The 27049-nt window shown below is 49.7% G+C and overlaps 1 protein-coding gene across 9 annotated transcripts in view; it reads right to left on the bottom strand.

Moving 5' to 3' along the window:
• Positions 1-27049, bottom strand: part of ACACB (acetyl-CoA carboxylase beta) — a 2187049-nt gene that overhangs the window by 365035 nt on the left and 1794965 nt on the right. For all 9 annotated transcript variants that reach the window (XM_085633342.1, XM_085633341.1, XM_085633344.1 and 6 more), the window contains one exon: positions 2356-2491. In XM_085633342.1, coding sequence (XP_085489468.1) covers positions 2356-2491 — 136 coding nt within the window. The remainder of the gene's footprint in view (positions 1-2355; positions 2492-27049) is intronic.

Here is a 27049-nt window from a genome sequence, read left to right as displayed (position 1 = left end):
TTATGCCGGATCTAGTTTCTGAAAGACAACACGGATTCATACTAGGGAGGGATACCACTGCTCACGTGAATATGGCTATTGGAGCATTCGACTACGCAGAGCAAAGGAAAATAGATTTTGGAATGATTTTATTAGACGCCGAAAAAGCGTTCGACCGTGTAAGGTGGGAGTTTTTATGGGCGGTGCTATCTAAGATTGGTATAGGTACGCAGTTTCAATCTTGCATACAGGCTTTATATTGTAACCCACAAGCCAATCTCTCCTATATGGGATCCCGATCAGCATCGTTTAGGATTTTATGTGGGACTAGACAGGGTTGCCCTCTGTCTCCACTACTTTTTGCCTTATACATAGAGCCATTTTTACGTACCTTACAATCTTGTGCATACATTAATCCGCTAGAATCGAGTACTTTCAAACTCAAACTCACGGCATATGCTGACGATATAGCGGTCTATGCAACTAATCCAAGTGAGGCTGTGATGGGGATTAAGCAAGAAGCTGAGAAATATGGTAATGTGTCAGGCTATAAACTGAATGTTAATAAAACTCAAGTGCTTACTACAGCCGGGATCCACAAATCTATTTCTGGGGCATATACAACCGTGACCTATCTAGGGGTAAAGATAACAGCTAAAGTTAATCAGATTATTGATCTTAATTATGTACCACTCTTACAGGCGACTACTAAGTTGTTCAAAGTCTGGCATAGGCTTCCCTTGGGACTGCTTGGCAGATGTAACTTAATTAAAATGAAAATACTTTCCAAATTTTTATATCTATTTCGTTCAATTCCTTTGAAAATTCCTAATACTTGTTTTTTAAAAACTTGAGGGTATCTGTAGTAGCTTTATATGGGGCTATAAGAAACCTAGGAGGGCAATTGAGCTACTTAAATCCTCATATGAACAAGGCGGACTAGGTTTCCCGGACTTCAAAATGTATTTTTGGGCCTCATTTACCGGACATTTTCGTTGTTTGTTGGGTTTGGACCAGACAGATTCATTCTTTAAGTTTATTTTAGGTAATCAACGGGATATGTTTTTGTATGGAATAAATGACCCTAACTACTTCAAAAGAGTTAAGTTTAAGACTGTGAGGGACACTGTGTATATTTGGAGAGATATGTCTTCTAAGTGTAAACTATCAATATTTCATAACAAATGTCCATTGTGGGGGAATCCTCTTTTTCCCGACGTTTTTCAGGATCAGGCTGGTAAATCTTGGGCTAAGTATGGAATTACATGTTTGGGTGACATTTATAATGAGAAAGGAATCAAATCATTTGAAAATTTGTGTCTAATTTATAACTTACCATCACATTTTTTGTAAAAATATTTGCAAGTAAGAGACTACTTGACTTCAAATCTTGGGACAACTGAGTTTATGCAGTCAAACGTTTGGGATTGTATGTATGGAAGAAAGACCAAATCTTTAATAGGGCTGATGTATACACATTTACATGGTTTTAAATTAGATGGTAGCAAAAAATTTGCCGAATGTTGGAGTCAAACTTTGGGCATAGCGGTCTCACCCAGCATGATCAAACAAGCATTAGGGAATTTGAAAGAGTCGGTCCATTCTGTTAATCTGCAACTTCAGCAATTACGTACTGTTTGTATGTTGTATTATACGCCGGCTAAAATAGCTAAATGGGCCCAAGGAAATGTGATGGGTGGTAAAAAATACTGCCCTAAATGTGGATTATATGCTGCTAATTTACTACACATGTTTATATCATGCCCAGCATGGACGGCTTTCTGGCAGAAAATGGAACAATTATTACAGTCTAAACTTGGGTTGGATCAACCACTTACTGACTTAGAAATTATGTTGGGATATAGGGAGAATAATCCAGCTATAGCACGTCTTTTTTCAATTCTCATGGCTTCTGCTAGTTTAACTATAGCCAGGGTATGGATTTCTCCTACACCTCCGTTGGTTGAGGATTGTTGGGTCATAATTAAAGAAACTTATGGTTTAGAGGCTGCCCTAGCAAAGGCAAGGGGAACTCGTTCTTTAGTCAAATTTGAAGTATTGTGGCGACCTATGTCTTTTTGATTATATAACTCTATATTACTCAAGTATTATATTAAACTTTGTTTATATTGTCCTCTTTGACTAATTTATGATGGTTGCTCTCCTTCTCCTTGTAATTCTCTTTGTTCTTTTGATCTATTATTAAGGTGATGTAAAATTCTTTCTTTTTTTATGTTCTTGTATTATAGTACTTATGTGTCACTTGTGATGATGAAAATAAAAAAATTAAAAAAAAAAAGACAGTGAGTAAATCACAAATCCATTTTCATCAACAATAGGTTACCCACACTAAATAAACTTTCCAAGATAAATTACCTTTCATGCCGCCAGAGAAACCTCTCCAGTTGGCAAAAATCATAAGTGGTAGTCGTTCTCTGTTAAAATCTTGTATAGCCTGAGAAGTTTTGAAAGCAGAATCTGGGAACCAAACTTGTCCAGCTTGTTGAATGATCTAAAGCATGAGGAAGTACACAACAATCATCTGAAAAAAAGACTTTATGACAATAGCTAATAACAGACTACCACAATATGATGTTAATCCAATAATAATTATATGATTATAAGGCAACTTGACATTTCCTCAGGAATCGAAGTATAAGTCTAACACAAATCCAACAGATCGTTACAGGACATTACAGTGGGTGTACATGACATTCTGCAAGAAAAAGTAAAACGTTACTTACCTTTGAAAATTATCTTTCTGGTGGATACTCTACCTGCAGATCCCTCACCTGTTAAATATTGCCAGGCGCTGGAGTGGATCCAGAAACAACTCCCAGCTCTTGTATGCCAGGAGGGCTCTGGCATCACCTTGGTGCCAGAAGCTTTCATGTCATCAGAGGTAGAAAACACCAAACCTAATCTACCAACATAATTTCCATTTTTTTCCACGCATTGCGACGTGGAATTGTAGCTACTCTCCTTGATTTTCTGACACTTCTGGTCATTTTCCAAAGAGATTTCGCTTTATAAATATTTTGCAGGGCAGTGCCTAGAGAATATCACCTCCCAAGAATTCAGGGTTCAAACCCTGACACGACTAATGGGCAAATGTTCATTTCAGAGCCCCACCAGGTCTGTCTGTGGTCTTTGGGGGTTGAGATACGACCCTAGGTTGAACGAGAAGTGCAGCCTCATCCACCCCCCAAATGACAAAAGAGTGCAAGGCCAAACAATATATCACCTGCAATAAGCATTGAGCTCAACGTCTGACATGCTCCAGGTCGAGATCTACAGTCAAATCTCACCCTTCTCCGTCATTGAAGATCTCCAGGGAGAACAGGAGAAAACATAAAAATAAGAGGAAGGTCAAAGATAATTTGCCTAGACGTCACTCAAAGTCGAGTGGTAGATGCCTTCAGCAGACATCACCCCGCTCATGGAGGTTCACCATATACGTCGCTGGTAACAGTTTAGTCATCGGTCCAGCATTTTTCTCCATGCCATTGTGGAGATGGTCCAGTGCACGTCAGTACCCTCTGAAGCAATTTCGGGCCCCATGAGACCTTCAAGGGCTCCATTTGGGTTCATGCCGGCGGGTTCTCCCCCATATGCTCCATCTATTCCAAATAGAACATCACTGGTGCCAGAATGTCTCCAGCTCTTCCTGGTGGGCCTGCCACTGGAGGTGCAGACACCATTGACAGAGCATGCCATTGTCAAAGTCAAAGGCTATGTATGATGTAGATTTCCATTGAGCGGAACTAGCCAAAAGGCATAGGAACTCTGTGCATGGTCAAAGGCAAGCAAAGTCAATCAGTGAGAGGGGAGGGAACTAAGTTGTGGATAGTCAATGCACTGTAATATATTGTACTCTAAAGAGGTGATTCTGCAACTCTTTCCTAAATTGGAGCTGTGTTGGGGCGTTCCTGATAGATTTGATAGATACAGGGATGTTGTTCCAAATCACGGGTGCATACATGGAAAAGGCCTGCTGTTTGTTTTTCTTTTTTACACTTTTTAATCTATAGTCTGATGGTGTCCTGCTATGGGTGTGTCAAAATCCAGACATAATGAGCGTCTCTAAAAGATAAGAGGGTATGTTGGTTGTAATAGCTTTGTAAATGATGCAGCTGGTTTTGAAGATGGCGCAGTCCAGCAATTGGAGCCAATGGAGTTCCAGCACGACGGGGACTGGTATGATCATTATTCCTCAGGTCCTGGATGATACATGCTGCAGCATGTATGATGCCCATAAGTGGTGCCAGTGTGGAGTCTGGAAGGCCAAGGAGTACGGCAATCCCACCATCCAGATGCAAGAGTATGAGGCCTTGAACAGAAGTTCTGAAATCGCTTTCTGGAAGAAATAGTTTGACTTTCTGTGGAAAAGAGAGCTGTTACCAAAGCCGTCTACTGTTTTCCAGCAATGCATTCCTGGAGGTTGGTGTTCAGGGTGAATCCAAGTGACTTGCCATTCGGTTGAAGTTGGGGTCCGAAACCATCAGGCTCATGTCATTGAGCGAGGTATGCACTGTATCTTGTTTATTGTTTTTGGCAAATAACAAGAATTCTGTCTTGGTTGGTTTGAACTTCAGGTAGGAGCTGAACATCCAGGTCTAGATGATGTGCAGGCAGTGATTGAAGCACTGGATGTCAGAAGCAGAAGAGACTTTCAAATAGTGTTGTGCATCATTGACGTACTGTTGAATCTTGGCTCTGTTTCTTGTGAGCAGGGCAATCAAGCAGCTCCATGGAAACATTGAAGATGACAGAGGCAGCACCGAGTCCTGGGGACTCCGCAGGTGATGGGGATCTTTTGAGACCTGGATATCCTAGCTATCCTGTTGAGGTCCAGGACAGATGATTCGAGCGGAGTCGAGGAGGAGAGGTAAAGAGAGGAACAGGATACCTCCTCACACCAGTATTATTGCCAAATTATGCTTTATTTATCTAGCATTAATTCAGATCCAATTCAGATGTCAGAGATAGTTCGGCATTTCAAGGATGATAGCAGTGAAGCAGCCAACTTGAAGCTACCCCATCTTCTGACACGTCAGATTTCTTGGCTCTACACAATGCAAGTTGAATGGGAACGTCCCTGAGACAGAAATTAAGTGTCCCTCAGGACTGCGCCCGAAGTGGCTTCTTTTCACAGATTCAGTCTGACACCTGGGGATATTCAATAGGTGAAAAATCTGCAGGTAGAAGTATCCTTCAGTAATATATGCAATTTGCAAGCACATGCAGCAAAGAAGTTACTTACTCTCGGTAATGCTTTTTCTAGTTGATACTGTGTCTACATGTAGATTGCTCACTTTTTGAATACCCGTATATCTAGACAGAATCCTGAAACTTTTCAATTGCTCTCCCACACGGATAAGGGACGACAACTCCATCACGGCTCCGCACACGGCACAACAAGACGTCACTGGAGCCATAAAGCGCCTCAGTCAGTATGCTGTCCGTCAGTTACCATGCACTTTTTACCACACTTTCGAGGTGAACTGATTTTTGGTGAAATGAAGCTTAAAGATGATCAGAATCGCAGGTATATACAGCCATGCAATGGGAGGCGGGCAGGGCAGTGAGGAATCTGCAGGTGGATAAAGCATCCACCATAAAAAGCATTACCGAAGGTAAATAACCTGTTCTTCTGATGGATACATCTACCTGTAGATTCCTCACATTTTGAATTGATTCCCCAAGCAGTCCTAAACACGGAGATGAATGCATGACTGCCTATACCAAAAAATCCTGAAGAACAGAACGAGTGATGTGACCATCCCTTACTTTAAAATACAAGCAATAGTTTTTCAAGAAGTGCAAATGGACAACCAAGTCATTGTCTTGCTAAGATGAGCTTTAGGTACTCCTTTCGCCAGCGCTGAAGCAGAAGATTTAGCTCTGTAGAATGAACACTAATATCTTCAGAAGTTTCCTCGTGTGCCAAAGCATACCAGATCTTCATGCGTAAGATACTCCATCTTGAGAGTGACCGCTTGCGGACTGCCTTGCCTTTCATCTTTCCAGTGCATCTCACAAATAGCTGATCATCTAGTCTCAGCTCACTGGATGTTCCATCCACGTAGAAGCAGACTGTTCTTTTGGGATGAAGGCGATGAAGGTTTCCCTTCTCTGTAGTTGGATGTGGAGGAAGCTAGAAAGTGGAAAGTGGGATAGACTGAGCTAAGTGGAAGGGATTAACCAGGAAGGCAGCCCTTGTTCTCAGCTGTAATTTGAAAAGAAAGAATGCGGTGTAGAGAAGTTTAACACTCAATGCCTGAAGTTTGCTTACATCCTATCCAACATGATAGCGATTAGGAAGATAGTTATTAGAATTAGAATGTTAACAATCGTAAAGGACAACCAAGTTAAGGTTCTAACAGGGAACACATTAGGTAGGTAAGAACCAAATTGAGATCCCACTGTGGCATAATAAATGGCATAGGATGCTACTTGTTTGGGAGATCCTTAAGGAAAGTCAGAAGAATGGGATTTTTAAAGTGATGGTTGATCAGTTAAGCAAAGAAGAGTTGATACAACTGACTATAAGCTTTAACAGTAGTAACAGTACAGACCTGCTGGGCTAGTGAAAGGACAAAACTGAGGATGTTCGAGCCTGAAGAGGTTCTAAAGAGTTGTTTGTAAATAATTTAACAAATTTTGACCATCACAATAAAATGTTTTGGTGAAATGTGGTCTTGAACATAAAATTACATCAACCATTTTAGGAGGTTAAAAAAAAAAGGAACAGGGGTTGACTCACTCAATCTCCAGGCATGTAGGGGGACTCTTATGGAGGCTGGGCTGTAGAACCTGCCCCAGTGACCACAAAAGGTCTGCCACGTCAGGAAGATAGAGCAGAGGGCACAGGCAGAGGTAAAGTGCGTTTGCATACCACATCCTGCCTGGCCCGTCCAGGGCAATTAAAATTACTTTGGTTGGTTGAGGCAAATCTTCCTCAACACACGAGGAATAAAGTATATAGGAGGAAACAAGCAGAGAAGTGGAAAGTGCCATTTCATGCGAAGCACGTCCCACAATGGTCCCTGCATCTGATACTCGAGGGCACAGCATTTTTGGTAGCAAGCACTCTCAGTGCAAACAGGTCTATCTGAGAAGTCCTCGACAACTGGAATATGTAGTAGACTACCTCTGGGTGGATGTGCCACTCATGGTCAACAAGACGATGCCAGCTAAGACTGTCCACTCCACGTTGAGCACTCTGGCCAGATGACTTGCTACCATGCAAGTCTGATGGTCCTGGAGTCCAGGATCAGGGTTGTAGAACTTCTGAGCAGAAAAGAGACACCCGCATCCTCCCTTGTTTGTTGATGTACCACAACGCAGTTGTTTTGACCTTCAAGATCTGGGAAGGAAGTCCTTGAGAGCCAGATGTATCTACTGCATTTCCAACAGAATGATGTGCAGAATCTGTCCTTCTGATGACCAGAGGCCTCTGATCTCCACGTCCTTCAGATAACCACCCCATCCTAGGGTAGAGGCATCCATTATCACGGTTACCACTGGAGGAGGATGAAACAGCTTTCCTGAGAAAGGTTGCTACTCACATGCCAACATTGTAGATCCGCTGCAGAGTCCCTGGAAGTCTTGATGCATCGAGTTAGAACATCTGACTGCAGAGGAACCAAATATGCCAGTGTGCATGGATGAACAATAGAATGCAGAAAGCTAGCAGATCAAGCCGGTGTTAAACTGTCAGGACTGGGAGGATTGCTCCATCCTGAAAAACAAGATGCTTAACTTTGGTAACGCTTTATCTGTTAGAGACTCTGTATAGCTGCAGATTCCTTACCGTAGAATATTCCCTAGTCGTCAGACTGGATCTGGAAACTTTTTGAGCAGTACCTCCGTTTGCTGGTAGGTAGCGTTGTTCAGGTCTGTGTCGTCAGCACCAGAAGTGATGTGCGCGGATCCTAGGATCCTGCTAATCTGGACCGGAGTTACTGTGCTTTCTCCCTACATTGACCAAGGCAAGTACTTCTGTACTTCCACAATTGGCTACTTGTGTACCCTTCTAAGACCCTAGCGCACAAGTTAGTTACTTGGGTAACGATATAGCTGTAAGAGACATTAGTTAGCGATAGATTCCTTACCTTAGAATATGCCTAGGTGTCAGACTGGACCAGGAAAGTTATTTTGTCAGCAGTACCCTTGCGCGTTGGTAGGCGTTGTCGTACAGCTCCGCGTACGTCAATGGCGGCGTAGTCGCCGAGATGACGTTGCTGGAGCTACTTAGACGTGCCCGGATGTCAGTTCTGTACACGACTTTCTGCGCCAGGAACGCAGAGCCATGCAAGATACTGACCAGTGATGCAGAAAACTAGGGGCCTAAGAGGGATGACCTTAACCCTAGTAACCAGTTCACAGACCGGGGAGGATGGATGGGGCGGTAAGGAATCTATCACTCACTAATGTCTCTTACAGATATATTGTTACACAAGTAGTAACTTGTGCATCTGAAAGAGACACGTTCGTGATAGCTTCCTTACCTTATGATAGATACCCCAGCAATACCAACCCCGGTGGTGGGACTGCGAACAAGATTACACCAGAAAGTCACGGAGCACGGAACGGCCAAAGAAGCCGTCCCTCCGGACTGGACGGTCAAGGAAGTAGTGCTTGGTAAACGTGTGCAGCGAGGCCCACGTAGCTGCCTGACAAATATCCTGCAAGGGAACGCCACGTCCCAAGGCAGTAGTGGCTGCCGTTGCCCTGGTGGAATGGACACGAAGCCCCATAGGAAGCGCCTACTTAGCCAACGAGTAACAGGCCTTGATGCACAGAACGACCCACCAAAAAATGGTCTGCTTGCGCACAGCTCAACCTTTCTTGGCGCCCACATAGCTAACAAAGAGTTGGTCATCCACCCGGAACCGCTGTGTGTGCATCAGATAGAACGAGAGCGCACGTTTCGAGTCCAGACGGTGGAGCCTCTCTTCCTCTTTTGAAGGATGTGGAGGCGGACAGAAGGTGGGCAAAGTGATGGTCTGCCCGATGTGGAAGGGCTAAACAACCTTCGGCAAGAAAGAAGGTCGGGTCCTTAAAACCACTTTGTCCGAATGAACAGAAAGGAAAGGAGGTTTGGAAGAAAGGGCCTGGAGCTCGCTCACACTCTTCTGGCAGAGGTGATAGCAACCAGGAAAGCAGTCTTTAAGGTGAGAAGACGCAAGGGACAGTTGTGAAGCGGCTCAAAGGAGCGCACATCAAGTAAGCCAACACAAAGTTCAAGTCCCACTGGGGCATTACCAACGGAACTGAAGGAAACGTGTGTAATGCCTTTCAGGAAACGGTTAACAACCAGAGACTTAAAAATAGAAGGCTGATCAGGAAGCTGGAGAAAGGCGGAGATAGCAGAAAGATAACCTTTGATAGTGCCCAGAGCAGAGCCCTGCCGGGCCAAGGAAAGCAGAAACAGAAGAACTTCCGAAAGAGGGGCAGAAAGGGGATCCAGAGCCTTCGCTGTGCACCATGCCACAAATTTGTTTCACCGACAGGCGTATCCCGTTTTAGTGGAGGGACACCTGGCTGCCAAGATGACATCACAGACTTCGGGAGAAAGATCGAAAGTTGTGAACTGTCACTGCTCAATCCCCATGCATGGAGGTGGAGGCTGGACAGATTAGTGTGGTGGACCGTCCCCTGCTGCTGCGACAGAAAAACCTCCCAAAGAGGCAGTTGGATCGGGGGATCGATCGACATGCTGAGTAGCTCGGGATACCAGTATCTTCGTGCCCAATCCGGAGCCACAAGGATGACTTGGGCCCGGTCACGCCTGTTCTTCTTCAGCACTCTAGGCAGAAGTGGTATGGGCGGAACGGCGTACAACAGACCACAACTCCACTCACGACGATAAGCGTTGCCGAGCGAGTGCCGCCTTGGAAATTCCAATGCGCAGAACTGATGACATTGCGCGTTCTCTTCGGTGGCAAATAGTTGTAACCAAGGCTCTCCCCAATGCTGAAATAGATCTTGCGCCACGTCCGAGTTCAGACGCCATTCGTACTCCATCAAGCACCGGCGGCTGAGTTCGTCCGCTCTGGCGTTCAGAGAACCTGCCAGGTGTTGAACCACCAAGGTAATGCATTGATGTTCCAGCCACATCCAGAGGCGCAGAGCCTCCTGACATAGGGTCCACGACCCCACCCTTTCATGGTCTGACAGCAAGCTAGTGCTGCTGCCAACCACAGACACGATTCTGCCCTCCTGCTGCTGAGACAAACTCTAGCAGGGGAAGGTAGAAAAATAGGTTTCCTGTATCAGGGAGATGTGACTATCTACCGGACAGGACTTGGTGTAGTCGGCTGGAGTGGAGGTGCTTGCCAGCACCACCAGACTGCTTTCAAGGGCACACTTGGTGCCCTCCTTGCATACTTCAGTTTGAGCCAGTTCAGGGAGCCCTTGGCTCCTGCTCTGGCACGAAACTGGACAAAGGACATGGGAGTATCCTCCTCTCTGTCCAGCCCCTCCTCTGGGAGGGACCGAGTCGTCCTATCTCTCTTCCAAGGGTATTTAAGTGCTTACCTGTGGGTGGGTCCTCAGATTCGTCGTGGGATAAGACTCAAGCCTGAAACCACGTCAGTCTTCGACCGTGTGGACACTTGGACGTTGCCTGGAACCGAAACAACATCAAGGAAAACTCTTGCCGCTCCTGGTCTTGCTGTTCTGTGAGTCTTCTATGTCGTCTGTATCTGTACTTCTTCTAGGATCTTTAACAGACTTATGGGCATCAAGGACACCGGAAGTAATCTCCCTTGGAGTGAAGGAGTCACTATCCTGCATCTGCAGTTACCGCAACGAAGCTGACCGTGACGTCCCAAATACTTTGAAAGGCCCAGCAACACTGGTGGTGGTACTGTAACTCCCTCGAGGCCTGACCTGTCCTCTCTACAACTGTGAGGCCAGTATCACTCATCGGAACCCTTGGGACTGAACCCCTGTGCACCGCGTAGCCTTGCCGTTGACAAAGCTTGTTGGCTCTGCACTCCAGGGATCTTCGGGCATTAAGAAGCTCCAGCCTCCAGCATCTCTTCCTGACAAGGACAGCATCCTCACTGCATCCTCTGCACCGTGGGCCTTCCTTCTTGGTGAGCTGCTCAAGGTCCTCTTGCGACTCCTGTGCCTTGGGCCTGTGGATCCTCCTGAGTGTCTTCTCCTGCTTCAGTGGGCTCCCCTGCTTGTTCGGGCCTGCTCTAACTCTCCTGCTTGTGTTGAGTTCTTTGCTGGTCCCAACGTTGCTCCTTCTTTATTTTCCATGCCAGTTGCGGATACCAAGGCTTGATGTGCTCCCGCCGGACACCGACCACCTGGACACCAACATCCGACGTGGGACAGCTTATGACGGTTCCTGGTCTTACTCAGCATCGCGTGGTTCTCATAGCTGCACCGACAAGGTCACCGCCAACACTTCTCAACCTTCCGACATAAATGGGCATTGCTCTTCCGTGCCTCCTAGTCACCTCTGTGTGGCATAGACTCTCTCTCCTCTGCTTAGCTTCTCCTCTTCAAGAATCCACCCATGGATCCCACCAGACTCTTTAACAGTATTCACCAGCTGCATCTTCTCAAAGTCCTCCATTGTAGTCTACGGTGGTTTCTGAAGTAATTTCACACCTATGTACCCGCTTCCATTGTGTAGGTATCCTGGTTCCCGGGGTATCCACGGGTGGAGTGACTCTCCAACCTTCTGTCTTCCACTGAATTTCTTCGGGGTCCACTGAGAAGGGTCCTACTTCTTAAAAACTGCAACTGCGACTTCCCCATTGACTTATTGGACAAGCGGCTGTGTTTCCACTCTGCATCCAGCCGCCGTGGGGTTCCTGGGTACTTACATTGGGTGATTCCTTGTGTCCCCCTCTCCTCTGAGTCTCCTGGTCGAAGTCCTGACTTCGGTCACAGTTTGCATTCCACTTTTTTAATATCTGGTTTGGTCTCCCCCGAGACCTCTGAATTTTGTGCTTACTCACCTTTACAGAAGTATTTTGGTGTTTTGTGTTGGTATATCTCCTACCGGAGATACCAATGTGTTAGTGAGTGTTGTGTAATAAATAGACATTTCTTTTATAAAAACAATTTGTGGTTCTTTTTCATTTGCCCTATACTACATGATCAAACTGGTAAAACAAGTTGCTCAACACTCCTTCAAGATAAGCCTGAAGGCTGCTCTCCAAAGCTGCCACTTTGAGAGCTTTCTACGGTTATCAAAGACTACTAAAACCACCATAAGGGTTACCTGGATTAGTGCAAGGTGCTTCACTTAAATAAGTGTGCACCAAAAAATAAGCCAGCCTCCTACACATTACCATTTGAGTCTGTATTCCCATTGTTCAGATTGTGGTACTAAGTGATTCTTTGTTCCGCCCTTTAGCTTGATCTGCAGCTTAGGAAGGACATATGATTGTTAAAACCGTGAGGATAATTTATACTTGTTAGCTATCTTGGTGTTTTACATACTTTCAAGATGGAGCCTTCGGTCCTAATGAACAAGTTACTTACCTTCGGTAACGATATATCTGTAAGAAACATTAGTTAGTTAGATTCCTCACCTTAGAATATCCCCAGGCGTCAGGCTGGATCCGGAAAGATTTTTCGTCAGCAATACCATTGCGCGTCGCTAGGCGTCGTCTGCGGCTCCGCGTCCATCGTCGGCGTCGTGATCCCCGGGATGACGCCGCCCTCGCGCGCTGACGTCAGTTCTTGTACATAGCTTTCTGCGCCAGGAACGCAGAGCCATGCAAGAGACCGACACTGGTGCCAAAAATTCTAGGGCCCTGAAAGGGATGACCTCAACCCTAGATTTTGGTTCGCATATATCGTTCCCGAAGGTAAGTAACACGTTAGTTAGATTCTTCACCTTAGAATAGATACCCCAGCAATACCAACCCCGGTGGTGGGCCTGCGAACCAAGTTCACACCCGAAAGTCCTGGAAAACAGAACGGCCAAAGAAGCAGTCTCTCCGGACTTGGCTGTCCAGGCAATAGTGTTTGGCAAACGTGTGCAGCGCGGCCCACGTTGCTGCCGGACAGATGTCATGCAAGGGGACTCCCCGGCCCAGGGCAGTGGTCGCCGCTGTGACCCGAGTGGAATGGGCCCACAACCCTACAGGAGGTTCCTTTTTAGCTAAGGAGTAACAGGCCTTGATACACAAAACGACCCTCCGAGAGATGGTTTGTTTGTGCACCGCCCGCCCCTTCTTACCGCCCACGTAGCCAACAAAGAGTTGGTCATCCACCCGGAACTCTTTGGTGCGGTCCAGATAGAAAGACAGCGCCCTCTTTGGGTCCAGATGGTGGAGCCTCTCTTCCTCTTTCGAAGGATGCGGAGGCGGAAAGAAGGTGGGCAGAGTAACAGAATGTCCAATGTGAAAGGCAGTTACCACTTTAGGGAGAAAGGAAGGACGAGTCCGGAGAACAACTTTGTCCGGATGGACAGAAAGAAAGGAGGCTTAGAAGAAAGAGCCTGGAGCTCACTCACCCGTCTAGCAGAGGTGATGGCAACCAGGAAAGCAGTCTTAAGCGTCAACAGGCGAAGGGGACAATTATGAAGTGGCTCAAAGGGAGCGCACATCAGAAAGGTCAAAACAAGGTTCAAATCCCACTGAGGCATTACGAAAGGGACAGGAGGAAACATGCGAGTAATGCCTTTTAAGAATCTATTTACAACAGGGGATTTGAAAAGAGAAGGCTGATCAGGAAGCCGTAAGAAAGCAGAAATAGCTGAAAGATAACCCTTGAGGGTGCCCAGAGCAGAGCCCTACTGTGCCAATGAAAGAAGAAAGAGGAGAACCTCAGAAAGAGGGGCGGAAAGAGGATCCACAGCCTTTGCTGTGCACCATGCCAGAAATTTGTTCCACCTGAAGGCGTATACCGATTTTGTGGAGAGACGCCTGGCTGCCAGAATAACATTACAGACTTCAGAAGGCAAGTCAAATGGCATCAACTGCCGCCGCTCAATCTCCACGCATGGAGGTGGAGGCTGGACAGGTTCGGGTGAAGGACCGCCCCCTGCTGCTGCGACAGAAGGTCCTCCTGAAGAGGCAGTCGTATCAGGGGATCGATCGACAGACTGAGTAGCTCGGGATACCAATATCTTCGTGCCCAATCCGGAGCAACCAATATGACTTGGGCCCGGTCGCGCCTCATCTTCTTCAGCATTCTGGGCAGAAGTGGTATAGGCGGAAAGGCGTCCCCGAGCGAGTGCCGCCTTGGAAACTCCAACGCGCTGAACTGCTGACATTGCGCGATCTCTTCGGTGGCGAATAGATCTAACCAAGGCTCTCCCCACTGCCGAAAGAGGCCTGGCGCCACGTCCGAGTTTAGACGCCATTCGTGATCCATCATGTACCGGCGGATGAGTTTGTCTGCCCTGGCGTTCAGAGAGCCCGCCAGATGTTGAACCACCAGGGTGATGCCCTGATGTTCCAGCCATGTCCAGAGGCGCAGAGCCTCCTGACAAAGGGTCCACGACCCCACCCTGCCCTGTTTGTTGCAATACCACATGGCGGTGGTGTTGTCCGTGAACACCTGCACTACACTTCCCCGGACAAAGGGAAGGAATACCTTCAGTGCACGTCGGATCTCCCTCAGCTCCAGAAGGTTGATTAGGAGCTGGGACTCCGCCAGAGACTAGAGGCCTCTGATCTCCGCCTCTCCCATGTGGCCCCCCATCCCAGGAGGGACGCATCCGAAAATACCACGTGCAACGGTTGGGATAGGGAGAGAAATCTACCACTGACCCAATCGCAGTCCGTAAGCCACCACTGTAACTATCTCGCAGTGCCCTCCGAGATCAGGATGTGGTCGGACAGGTTTCCCCGATACTTGGCCCACTGAAACTTCAGGTCCCTCTGCAGAGCCCGCATTCGCCATCTGGGTGATGCACCAACAGGATGCAGGAGGCCATCAGACCCAGAAGCCGCAACACCAACCTGACCGAAACCCGGGATAGAGGCCGAAAGATGGGAATCAGAGGCTGAATATCCCGGACCCGCTGTTCCGGAGGATAGGCCCGGAACTGCGCCGAGTCCAGAACCGCTCCGATGAAGACGAGCTTCTGGGAGGGACTCAGGTGCGACTTCGGCACATTGATGGAGAACCCCATCAAATGCAAGAGGTCGGCCGTAGTCTGGAGGTGGGAGACGACTGCCTGGGGTGAGCCCACCTTCAACAACCAGTCGTCTAGATAGGGGAAGACTGGAACCCCCGATCTGCGCAGATGAGCTGTGACCACCGCCATCACTTTCATGAACACCCGAGGGGCACTGGTGAGGCCGAAGGGGAGCACGGTAAACTGAAAATGCTCTTGGCCCACCGTGAACCGCAGGTAACGCCAGTGGGCCGGCAGGACGGGGATGTAGAAATAAGCATCCTGCAAGTCCAACGCTACCATCCAGTCTCCAGGGTCGAGGGCAGCCAGAACCTGAGCTAAGGTGAGCATCTTGAACTTCTCCTTCCGGAGGAAGGTGTTGACGCTCATGAGGTCCAAGATAGGGCGTAGGCCCCCTTTGCCCTTCTCGGGAACCAGAAAGTAGTGGGAATAACAACCACAACCTACTTCTGGACCAAGAACGCGCTCGATGGCCCCCCTGGCCAAGAGGGCCGTAACTTCCTCCTGCAGAAGTTGCAAGTAATCCCCCGAAATTCAGTGGCACTGCGGTGGCATGGCTGGAGGGGTCGCCTCGAAGGGGAGGGAGTAGCCCCTTCGGACGATTTGCAGCACCCACCTGTCCAATGTGATGGTGCGCCAGTGGAGCAGGTGATGGCGAACTCTGCCTCCCACTGGCGTGGAATGGGCCTGAAAGCTCAAACTAGGAGGGCTTTGAGGCGGATGCTGCGGGGGTAGATGTGGACGGACCGACACGTTGTCCCCCTGTACCGCCTAGGCAGAATCCATGTCCGCGTGGAGGTTGGTTCTGCGGCCTGTGGCTAGTCAGATGTGAGGGGGCACCCCTTCCTTGGCCACAAAAGGAACGGAAAGCGGAAGTTTGCAGGCGCGGGGCCGAAAGGCCCAAGGACTTGGCCGTAGCCCTGGAGTACTTAAAGCGCTCCAGCGCACTATCCGCTTAGTAACCACGACTGCCAACGAAGGGCATGTCCATGAGGGTGCTCTGGACATCCCCGGAAAAACTCGTGGACCGCAGCCAGGCGTGGCGACGAAGTGCCACCATGGTCGGCATTGCCCTGCCCAGCGAGTCCGTTGTGTCCAGTCCACATCGGATGGCATGCCGTGCCGCATCCCGCCCCTCAGCAAGAGCCTGGGCGAGTCGTGTCCAGGCCTCCTCCGGACACTGGGGCAGCACGTCCTCCACTGTATCCTACAGGGAGTGAGAGTAACGGTCCAAAAGACACGCAGTGTTGACAGACTGCAACCCCAAACTAAGAGAGGAGAACAGCTTCTTCCCAAACTGTTCTAGCCTTTTGGATTCCCGATCTGGGGGAGCGGACGGGAAGGAGGTCTGGGAGGTAGAGGCCTGGATAACCAGGCTCACGGGCGTGGGGTGTTGGGACAGAAAACTGGGGTCGCCCGGTGCAGGGCGGTGGCGCCGGGCCACGTTCCGGTCCACAGGAGGAACTGTGGAGGGCTTGGACCAGGTGCCCTTCAGAACGTTAATGAGTCCCTCATTGAACTGCAGCAGAGGCTCCAAGGAGCTTGCTAACGGTTGAAGCACTTCGGTGAGGAGGTTCGTCCTCACGGCCACAGCAGGCAGTTCTAGCCCAAGGGCTTCGGCCGCCTTGCGCAGCACCACAGAAAATGCAGCACCCTCCTCTGAAGCCACGGTCGGAGGAGAGATGAAGCCAGTGTCAAGACCACTGGCATCCCCCAGCTCGTCTGCCCAGTCCTGAGATAACTGTCCCTGCCGGGCCAGAGGGTCGTCAGACCACTCCCAGTCGTCACCATCATCCGATTCCTGGTATACAGGTGGAATGATCGGAGCCGGGCGGAAGATGAAATTGCCACCCATCGGTGTCGGGTGCGGCGCCGGACAGCGCCGCTCCGACGCTGGGCCCGGACCGGGACTAAACTGGGGAACGGCGTCGTCCGGGGACGGTGCCGGGGATGGCACCGGAGGAGTCGGCGCCGGCGGAGGGGTCGTGAGGTCGACCGGCGCCGACTGGGACCCAGGTCTGGATCCCCCGGGGACCTGTGGCGTCGGGACCGGAGTCGACGACGGCGTCGGAGCCGCTGGCTCGCTAGGCCTCCCAGTCGAGCCTGCGGGGCCCGAAGACGCGCCGGCAGGCGTCGACGGCGGAGCCAGGTTCCTCATGGCCATGAGGAAAGCACTGACCTCCGCCGGAGTCGCATCAGTCCCAGGGACTGGAGGGTATGGGGATGGACGAGACCCCTGCGGCTCCATCGGAGCCGCGCGGTTGGTGCCACCCGAACCCTCAGCCGAGTCGCACGACTGGCGAGGGGAGTCAGAAGAGCGATGTTGCTTCTTCGACTTCTTGCTGTGCTTCGACTTACCGGATTTCGGTCCTCGACCGGGACCTTGAGCGGCGCGGAGCCGACTCCCTGTACTCGAGTAGCTTGCGGGACCGCTCCCGCCTAGCTTTCGAAGTCAAGGCCCGGCAGTCGAGGCACGACTCGGCGTCGTGGTCGGTTCCAAGGCAATAGAGGCACCGGCGGTGGTGGTCCGTGACCGACATCAGTCGGTGACAGGAGTCACAAGCCTTAAAGCCAGGCATCCCTACCGGCACCAGAGTCGATGTCGACACGAATAGAACCAAAAGAGTTCAAAAAAGTTTAGTCAAAAAGTGACTAAAAGGGCATGCTCTTCCCGGATCGGCGCTTACTGGCGTGGAAAAAAGAAGAACGGACGTCAGTGCGCGAGGGCAGCATCTAAGTACTCCGACGACATCATCCCGGCAATCACGACGCCGACGACGGACGCGGAGCCGCAGACGACGCCTAGCGACGCGCAAGGGTATTGCTGACGAAAAATCTTTCCGGATCCAGCCTGACGCCTGGGGATATTCTAAGGTGAGGAATCTAACTAACGTGTTTCTTTCAGACACCTCTAGCTTATTTCACAAGTGTATGGTTGCCCAGCTTGGCATTTACATGTTTCCAAGATGGTGCTGCGGGTCTTTTCCATTCTAGCTTATCAGCAACCACATGGTTGGGGAGGGGAGACCTGGTCTTCTCCCTGTGTGTGTCCAGTGTGTGGTATCTGTAGAAACAAACCACCGACTTAGCAGGTTAAGTCAATAAGACCCCACTTTACTGTGTTTTGAATACCATGATGGTAGGGAGTGGCCTTTGCTCAGGAAGCGATGGGGTATCAGCCTGCCCACAGATTTAAAGTGTTCACCAGGGAGCAAAGCATAGCATCAAATAGGATGTTTCCCCCGGCTCCCAGGGAGTTTACCGTAACTGGAGTTTCCCATTACCAACTGTGGCCAGCTATTTTTTTATATTTAACTTGCTGGGCTCCTTGATTATGTCAGTGTTTCAGGAAAAGAGGTTTGGATTCCCATGGACCCCTGTGTGGGAGTATAACTCTCTGTTTACAAATACTCATGTGTATTTGAGTTGTTCTAGGACTGATGCTAGCCTACTGAGTGTAATAACGAGTAATTTGTAGGGAGGAGTTGCAGTACAATATGAAGCACTTGTGCCTCACCACGCAGCCCTATTGGACCGATTTGCGTAGTCCATTTTTAGGCGGCAGTTCATCTAGATTTGACCTTTTCTACAATACAGATTATTTGTAGTTTCAGTGACTGAACTCAGAACAAGTATGTACCTGCTCTGAGAATTTTCACATACCATTGTCATGAGGAGTGCTAACCAACTAATTGTTCAATTCACTTCTATGATCTTAGGCGGCACATCCCTGCTCTTTGGTCCAGTAAGTGAACTCATTTTCTACTGGTATGACTTCACTATGTGGTGAGGTGGTGAATAATAATGTGAGGACTTTTCACTTACAAACGGTTTAGACAAAGTATGTGCTTGAGTCTGATAATATCTTTGTGTTCTCTTTTCATTTCCTTCTTTTAGGTGTGGTGCACTGTTGAGAGACAACTGGGTCTTTTTTGCCCTGATGAATTTACTACAAATGTCTACGACAATAAAAGATGTTGTCGCTCATTACTTTATGATCTGAGAATGTGACTTCGTTTTTAATTATGAGCCCAGGGCTTAGACATTAATAAAGATGATTTCAGGCCCTGTGGACCCATTTTTACTGTCTGATTTAGAGAGTTAGGGATAAAGTCTTGTATTGCATGAAACCTATTATACATAACAGCAGGACAATGATGCAGAAATCCAGCTTCAACCATTCACACATCTACCTTTCACAGACACATATAGGCTGGGTAGATTCTCCTGTTGCGAATAGAAAAGTGCAAATGAAAGGAGCAAGTTGGTATCATTATCCAACAAGCTCCTGGTGGTTGCTTTCCAGAGGCACTTCCTTTTTTTAAATTTTTATTACATCTTCCTAAACATTTATTCTTTTGTTCTCTTACACCGCACATCCTTTAACATGATAGAATGACATATGTCATCAGAAGCGAAACTTTACAGGCACTAGCACAAATGAACAAGTTATTTACCTTTGGTAACTATCTTTCTGGTTGATACTCTATCTGATCGCAAATTCCTCACCATGTGAATATTTTCCAAGCATCAGACTGGGTCCAGAAACTCCAAAGCAGTTCTTCTGCGTGTCTGCAGGTAGCGTTGAATATAAGCACCACTGATGCACGCTGACTTGTTGATTTCAGGGCTGTCTGTGCCCTCAGATGCAGAACCCATTAGCAGTTTAGCATGACCAGTGTGCAGATCTCTAAAATTGGGACGTTTTTAGATGAAAAAGAGTCCAGTTCAAAGAATGGGGAGGTGGGAGGTAAAGTGTGCAATCTGCAATTAAAGTATCCAATAGAAAAATTGTTACGACCTCATGATTGTTGGACTGATGAACAGGTTACTTACCTTCGGTAACGATATATCTGTAAGAAACATTAGTTAGTGATAGACTTCTTACCATAGAATTAACCCCAGGCATCATACTGGATCCGGAAAGTTTTTGTCAGCATACCCCTGCGCGTCGGAAGGTGGCATCGTGCGGCTCCGCGTCCGTCGTTGCCGTCGTGGTCGTCGAGAAGACATCGCGGCAGCTACTTAGACGCTGCCCTCGCGCGCTGACGTCAGTTCTTTCTTTTTCCGCGACAGCAAGCACAAATCCGGAGAGAGCAGTATCCCCAGTCACTTTTTGACTGAGTTTTTTCGGGCCTTTTTGTCTCTTTTTTTTTTTTTTTGTTGATCGACTTCTGGTGCAGTAGGGATGCCTGGCTTGAAGTCCTGTTGGGACTGTCATTGCATGATGTCGGTGACGGACCCGCACCGGATGTGTCTTTACTGCCTGGAGTACGACCACGACCTCAAGTCGTACTCATACTGCCGGGCCATGGCGCCGAAGACTTTGCGGGAGCGGTCCTGAAAGTTGCTAGAATTCCAGCAGTCGGCTCCGCGCTGCTCAAGGTCCCGGTCCCAAGGGAGGTCGAGGGACCGGTCGTGGAGCCACCACCACCATTCATCGGAATCGAAGTCTTCGCACTCGGGGTCAGGTAAGACGAAGCATTCCAAGAAGTCGAAGTAGCGCCATCGCTCTCCAACTTCCCATCAAGCGACACGGCAGAGGGTGCGGGTGGTGCCTTCCCCGTGGCTCTGGCAGAGCCTACGTAGTCGCCGATGGCCTACCCGCCCTTTCTGTCAGCCATGGCTCGCCTCTTTGGGCCGTCTGGCCCCGCCGGTGCTCCTTCGGTCGTCGCGGGCCCGACTGGGGGTTCTAGCCCTGTACTGCGGCGGCTCCGGCATCGCTGTGGGCTCTGGCCTCGGTGCTGCAGGACCCCCAGTGCTCATTTGCTCCCACCAACCATCTAGGTGAACTGATTCAGCCTTGGACCAAGACACAGCAGAATTTCCTACATCAATGGGAACGGCTGGACTCACTCAGTATAGGATCATTTTGTAAAATTCGGAGTCTGTTGCTACCAATGTGCTAGCCCGACAATTGAACTGGATTGGAAGACACCTACACAGTGCTACACATGGAAGTGCAACTTGTAAAATAATAGACAGATGGAAAGTATCTATGTCAGGCCAACAGATGATGATATAAATGGTAGGTCTTTCACTATAGTACTGGTAGAGACTATCTAGCTACAGATTGTTTACCTTTGAATTTCCCAGGCATCAGGCTGGATTCGGAAACTTTTGCTGAGCATTACCCCTTGCATGCAATGTGGGGTGGCTCCATTCAGCTCCGCGTGACGTCGTCGGTAGCGTGACGTCAGGTTGCCTATATGGGCGCCAGCCAGGCACGCGGACGTCAGTACTTTTCTTATTTTCCATGCCAGAAGCGCAGAGCCATGATGTGACTGAAGTAATCATGTGCAAAACTAGGGACCTAAAAGGGGAGTAACCCTAGACCCGCTACATCAGTTCGCAAAGCGGGAAGGCATGGGTGGGGCTGTAAGGAATTTGCATCTAGATAGAAGCCATACCATCTCTGCGATCAGTTGAAGACTAGTGACCTAGACTAAGACGTCTTGCAAGACAGAACGGGTAAAGTGCCCATCCCTGTGTACTTGACCATCAAGGCAATAATGCTTTGGGAACGTGTGCTATGATGCCCACGTTGCTGCCTGACAGATGTCTTGGTCTGGGACACCCCGAGCAAAGGCCGTAGTCACAGCCTTTCCACTGGCGGAGTGGACTCTTAATTCCTCAGGGGCTGCTTCTTCACCAAGGCGTAACATATTTTAATGCAGAGAACAACCCAGCGAGAGATGGTTCTTTTCTGCACTGCCTTTCTCTTGTTTGCTCCCACATACCCCACAAAGAGTTGGTCATCCACCTGGAACTCCTTTGTGCGGTCATGGTAGAATGACAACGCTCTTTTTGGGTCCAGACGTGGAGATGCTCCTCTTCCTTCGAGGGATGTGGGGGAGCAAAGAAGGTGGGCAAAGTAATGGATTGGTCCAGATAAAATGGGGCCACAACCTTTGGAAAAATGATGCCCTGGTGTGAATCATCACTTTGTCCGGAAAGGACATAAGATAAGGAGGCGAGCTGGATAATGCTTGCAATTCACTCACCCTCCGTGCCGATGTAATCGCCACTAAGAAGGCTGTTTTGATGGTGAAAAGCCGGAGGGGACAAATGTGCAAAGGCTCGAAAGGAGCGCATATCAGGTAAGTGTGGACCAAGTTAAGTTCCCATTGTGGCATAATAAAGGGCGTGGGTGGAAACAAGTGAGCCAGCCCTTTAAGAAATCTATTTACAACAGGTGATTTAAAGAGAGAAGGCTGGTCTGACAGCCGCAAAAAAACACACAGAGCAGACAGGTAACCCTTGAGAATCCCCAAAGCAGAGCCCTGCTGAGCAAGTGTTAGAATGAATAAAAGAACAGTGGAAAGAGAAGCAGAAAGAGGGTCAATGGACCTTTCTGTACAGTATAATACAAATTTCTGCCAACGGCAGGCGTATACCGACTCAGTGGAGGGCCGCCTGGCTGCCAGAATAACATTACAGACTTCGGGAGGAAGGTTAAAAGCCATCATCTGTCGCCGCTCAATCTCCACGCATGGAGGCGCAGAGTTGACATGTTCGGGTGGAGAACCCTCACCCTGCTGCTGCAACAGAAGATCCTCCCGAAGGGGCAGCCTGATCGGAGGATCGACACTCATGCTCAGAAGCTCTGGACACCAGACACTCCTTGCCCAGTCCGATGCCACAAGAATTACTTGGGCCCGGTCGCTCCTGATCTTCTTCAGAACACTGGGCAGGAGTGGTATGGGTTTAAAGGCGTACAACGGGCCTGAGCTCCACTCGCGACGAAACGCATAGCCGAGCTATAGCCGCCTTGGAAACTCCAGTGCGCAGTACCGCTGACTTTGCACGTTCCCATCGGAGGGGAAGAAATTTAACCAAGGTTCTCCCTACTGTTGAAAGAGACTTTGCGCCACCTCCGACTGGAGATGCCATTCGTGGTCCGGCAGGCATCGACGGCTGAGATCGTCTGCCCTGGCGTTCAGAGAACCTGCCAGGTGTTGAACCACCAGGGTTATGCCCTGCTGTTCCAGCCATGTCCAGAGAAGCAGGACCTCTTGACAAAGGGTCCACGACCCCACCCCGCCTTGCTTATTGCAGTACCAAACGGCGGTGGTGTTGTCCGGGAACACCTGCACCAACTTCCCCTTGACAGACGGAAGAAATGCTTTCAATGGCAAGCAAATCGCTCGGAGCTCCAACAAGTTTATGTGGAGCTCAGTCTCCGCCGGAGACCAGTGACACCTGATCTCCATCTCTCCCAAGTGGCCACCCCATCCCAGAAGTGACGCATCCCTCACGATTGTGAAATCTGGTTGGGGAAGGGAGAGAGGTCTGCCATTGATCCAATCTCGGTTCGTTGACCACCACTGTAGATCCTTTGCAGTTCCTTCCGAGATTTGAACCACGTCGGTGAGATTTCGCTGATGCTGTGCCCATTGGAACTTCAAGTCCCACTGAGGGGCCCTCATACGCCATCTCGCATGTCTTACCAACAGGATGCAGGAGGCCATGAGGTCCAACAGCCTCAGACACTCTCACCAAAATCCAGGATAGAGGCTGAAATATCGGAATCATAGCCTGAATATCCTGGACTCGCTGCTCGGGAGGATAAGCCCGAAACTGCACTGTGTCCAGAACAGCTCTGATGAAAGGGAGCACGTTTATAGAGAATCCCAGCGAATGCAGGAGGTTCGCCATAGTCTGAAGGTGGGAGACGACTGTCTGGGGCGAGGCTCCCTTCAAGAGCCTGTCGTCGAGGTAGGGGAAGACTGACACCCCTAACCTGCGCAGTTGAGCTGTAAGCACCGCCATCACCTTGGTGAACACCCGAGGGGCAATGGTAAGGCCCAAATGGAGCACGGTAAACAAAGTACTCTCGGCCCACCTTGAACCGCAGGTAACGCCTGTGGCCCGGCAGGATGGGAATATGAAAATACGTGTCCTGCAGGTCCAATGCTACAATCCAGTCCTCTTGGACTGGATTGAGCCAAAGTGAGCATTTTGAATGTTTCCTTTTTGAGGAAGAGATTGAAGGTCTGAAGATCCAAAATGAGCCGAAGCCCCTTGTTCTTCTTTAGAATCAGAAAGTAGCAGGAATAACAGCCACTGCCTACTTCTGAAGCTGGAACCCTTTCTATAGCTCCTTTGGCCAAAAGAGCTGTAACTTCCTCTTAGAGCAGCTTTAAATGATCCTTCGCCAGCCGTTCCTGACTCGGCAGAATAGGAGGAGGAAAAGAAAGGAAAGGAAGATAATAGCCCTCCTAGACGATCTGCATGACCCACTTGTCTTATGTTATAGATCTCCAGCGGGGGAGATAATAACGGATTCTCCCACCCACTGGAGTAGTGTGGTCCTGCAGAATCAGTCTAGAAGTGCTTGGAGGCTGTGGCTGCCGGGGGCAGTGTGGTAGACGACTTCTGGCCTCCATTCCTAGGACAGAATGTTCTGCGTCCACGTATGGCTTGGGTGGTCCGAGCTGGACGGTGGCTAGGATAGGGCCAACGCAGCTGGAAACCCCTTCCATTGCCACGAGAGGAGCGAAAGGAAAACTGGCCCGAGGAGTGGAGGAGAGGCCAAAGGTCTGGCTGTAGTTCAAGAGTCCTTGAACCTGACCAGGGCGAGTCTGCCATTTCCCCAAAAAGGCGGGTTCCATCAAAGGGCATGTCCATCAAATTGGCTTGGACACCCCCGAGAAGCCAGTTGTCCGAAGCCAGGCGTGGCACCTCAAGGCCACCGTTGTTGAAATCGACCTGCCCAGCCAATCGGTCGTATCTCATCCATACCGTATGACGAATTTTGCTGCATCCCTCCTGTCCTTGACAGCTTGGGAGAGCACAGCCCGGGCCTCCTCCAGGACTTGTGGCAGCACCTGCGCAACAGTCTCCCAAAGAGAGTGGGAGAAAAGGCCCAATAGGCATGCAGTATTCACCGACCGCAATGCCAGACTGGAGAAAGAAAACATCTTCTTCCCAAATAAGTCCAGTCTCTTGGATTCCCTATCCTGAGGTGCTGAAGGAAATGCGCCCTGGGAAGTAGAGACCTGCACCACCAAACTTTCTAGGGTGGGGTGTTGGCTGATGAACTTTGGGTCTCCCGCAGCTGGGCGATGGCGGCGTGCAATCGTCCTTTTCACAGGAGCCCCTGTGCTAGGCTTGGACCATGTTACTAGAAGGACATCCATAAGTGCCTCATTAAAGGGCAATAGGGGTTCAGAGGTGGAAGCCCCGGGTTGAAGCACTTCGGTCAGGAGATTAGTCCTGAGCTGTACTGAGGGCAGCTCCAGCCCAAGGACCTAGGCTGCCCTCTTAACCACCATGGCATAGGACGCCCCCTCCTCCGTAGCCACTGTAGGGAGAGAGAGCATACCAGTGTCTGGGGAAGTATCCAGACCACTGGCTTCCCCAAGTTCCCCATACCAGTCCATTGTCTCCTCAAAGACATCCTGGTTCTCTAGTAGGTCTCCAGACTCTTTCCATTCCTCTCCTGAGCCCAGCACGTCCACAAAGTGCTCGGGCAACAACATAAAACCCCTGGGTTATGTCGGTGTCGCTCAACGCCATTCTGGCTCCGTGTCGTCCGGGATGAAGATGGGGCTTGCGCCGAGGAAAGCCATTGGCAACGTCACAGGCATCGAATTCGGATTCAACGCCGGGGGAGGTCGCATTGGCATGACCGGCGTCGACCCGGATCCGGAATCAGACACCTGAGACCCCACCGGCGCTGCAGCCAGAGCCGACTGCGTCAAACCCAACGGGGCCCCATCCAACCGCGTGGGGCCCGAGGGCTCACTAGCGGGGTCGTTCCGCTCAAATACTCATGGCCGCTCCCGGAAAGGGGGGGGGAGGCGCAGAGTCGACCCTGGCTCTGGCTCCGCGGAACCGTGCCTAGAGTATCGTGCTCCTTACCTTTCTTGATGACGGATGCCAACTGAGGTGAAGACAAAGTCCGCTTGGACTTCTTCTTCTTCTTGTGCCTCTTCCTCGAGTGTCCAGATGACCTCCAATGGGAGGAAGAGGACTTAGGGCTCTTTGAGCTGTCCCGCAACCTCCCCTTCCTTGAACGGGACCATGACATCCTCGGAGTCTCGCTTGACGGTGTTGACTGCTGGGCCGCGAGCAACTTTATTGCTCGCCCCCTCAAGGTCTTTGGGGCCATCACCCGACAGTCTGAACACGACTTCGAATCGTGGTCGCGTTCAAGACACCACAGACATACGTGGTGGGGATCGGTGACCGACATCATGCGGAAACAAGTCCCGCAAGGTTTAAAACCAGTCTTTCTACCAGACATCCCTCGCACACCAAGTCGTATCTCAAAAATTTAGACAAAAGTCGAGAAAAAGCCTTCCAAAAAGCGCCAGAGGGGTAGCTCTTTCCGGATCAGCGCTTAACTGGTGTGGGAAGAAAACACGGACGTCGGCGCGCCTGGGTGGCGCCTATATAGGCACCGCAACGTCATAGCAGACGACGTCACACAGAGCCGAATGGAGCCACCCAATGTCGCGCGCAAGAGGTATTGCTCAGCAAAAGTTTCCGGATCCAGCTTGACGTCTGGGAAATTGAAGGTAAGGAATCTGCAGCTATTAGTCCCTATCGGATACAGTTATTACTATTACTATATAAATGCAACAAACCAGTGTAACTTAAGTTGGCACTGGAAACGGTGCTGAACCTGATGTGGGTCCAGGGGGGAAATACTGTGCAGAACTGCCAGTGGCAGTGTAACTGGAGAACTACGTGGATTCTTTGGCCCAAACGCATGCCAGAGGGAGGTATTAAAGTACCAAATATACACAGCATGACTTCGCTGAAAGCCTTTACTTGCTGCGATATTGCAGAGACACCTGGGAATCTGCTCTGATGTAGATTGTAAGACCGGAAGGCATGCCCTTGCACCCTCACTTGAGTCTAAGAGTGACAGGAAGAGTCCGATTCCCCATTCGACATCTCGTGCTTTTTCTTGGACTTACCTGAAGACTTCCG

Source organism: Triturus cristatus, chromosome 11 (assembly GCF_964204655.1).
Source record: "Triturus cristatus chromosome 11, aTriCri1.1, whole genome shotgun sequence".
NCBI lineage: Eukaryota > Metazoa > Chordata > Amphibia > Caudata > Salamandridae > Triturus > Triturus cristatus.
The sequence above is the reverse complement of the archived record's forward strand: the minus strand, read 5'-3'. Positions and strand labels throughout refer to the sequence as shown.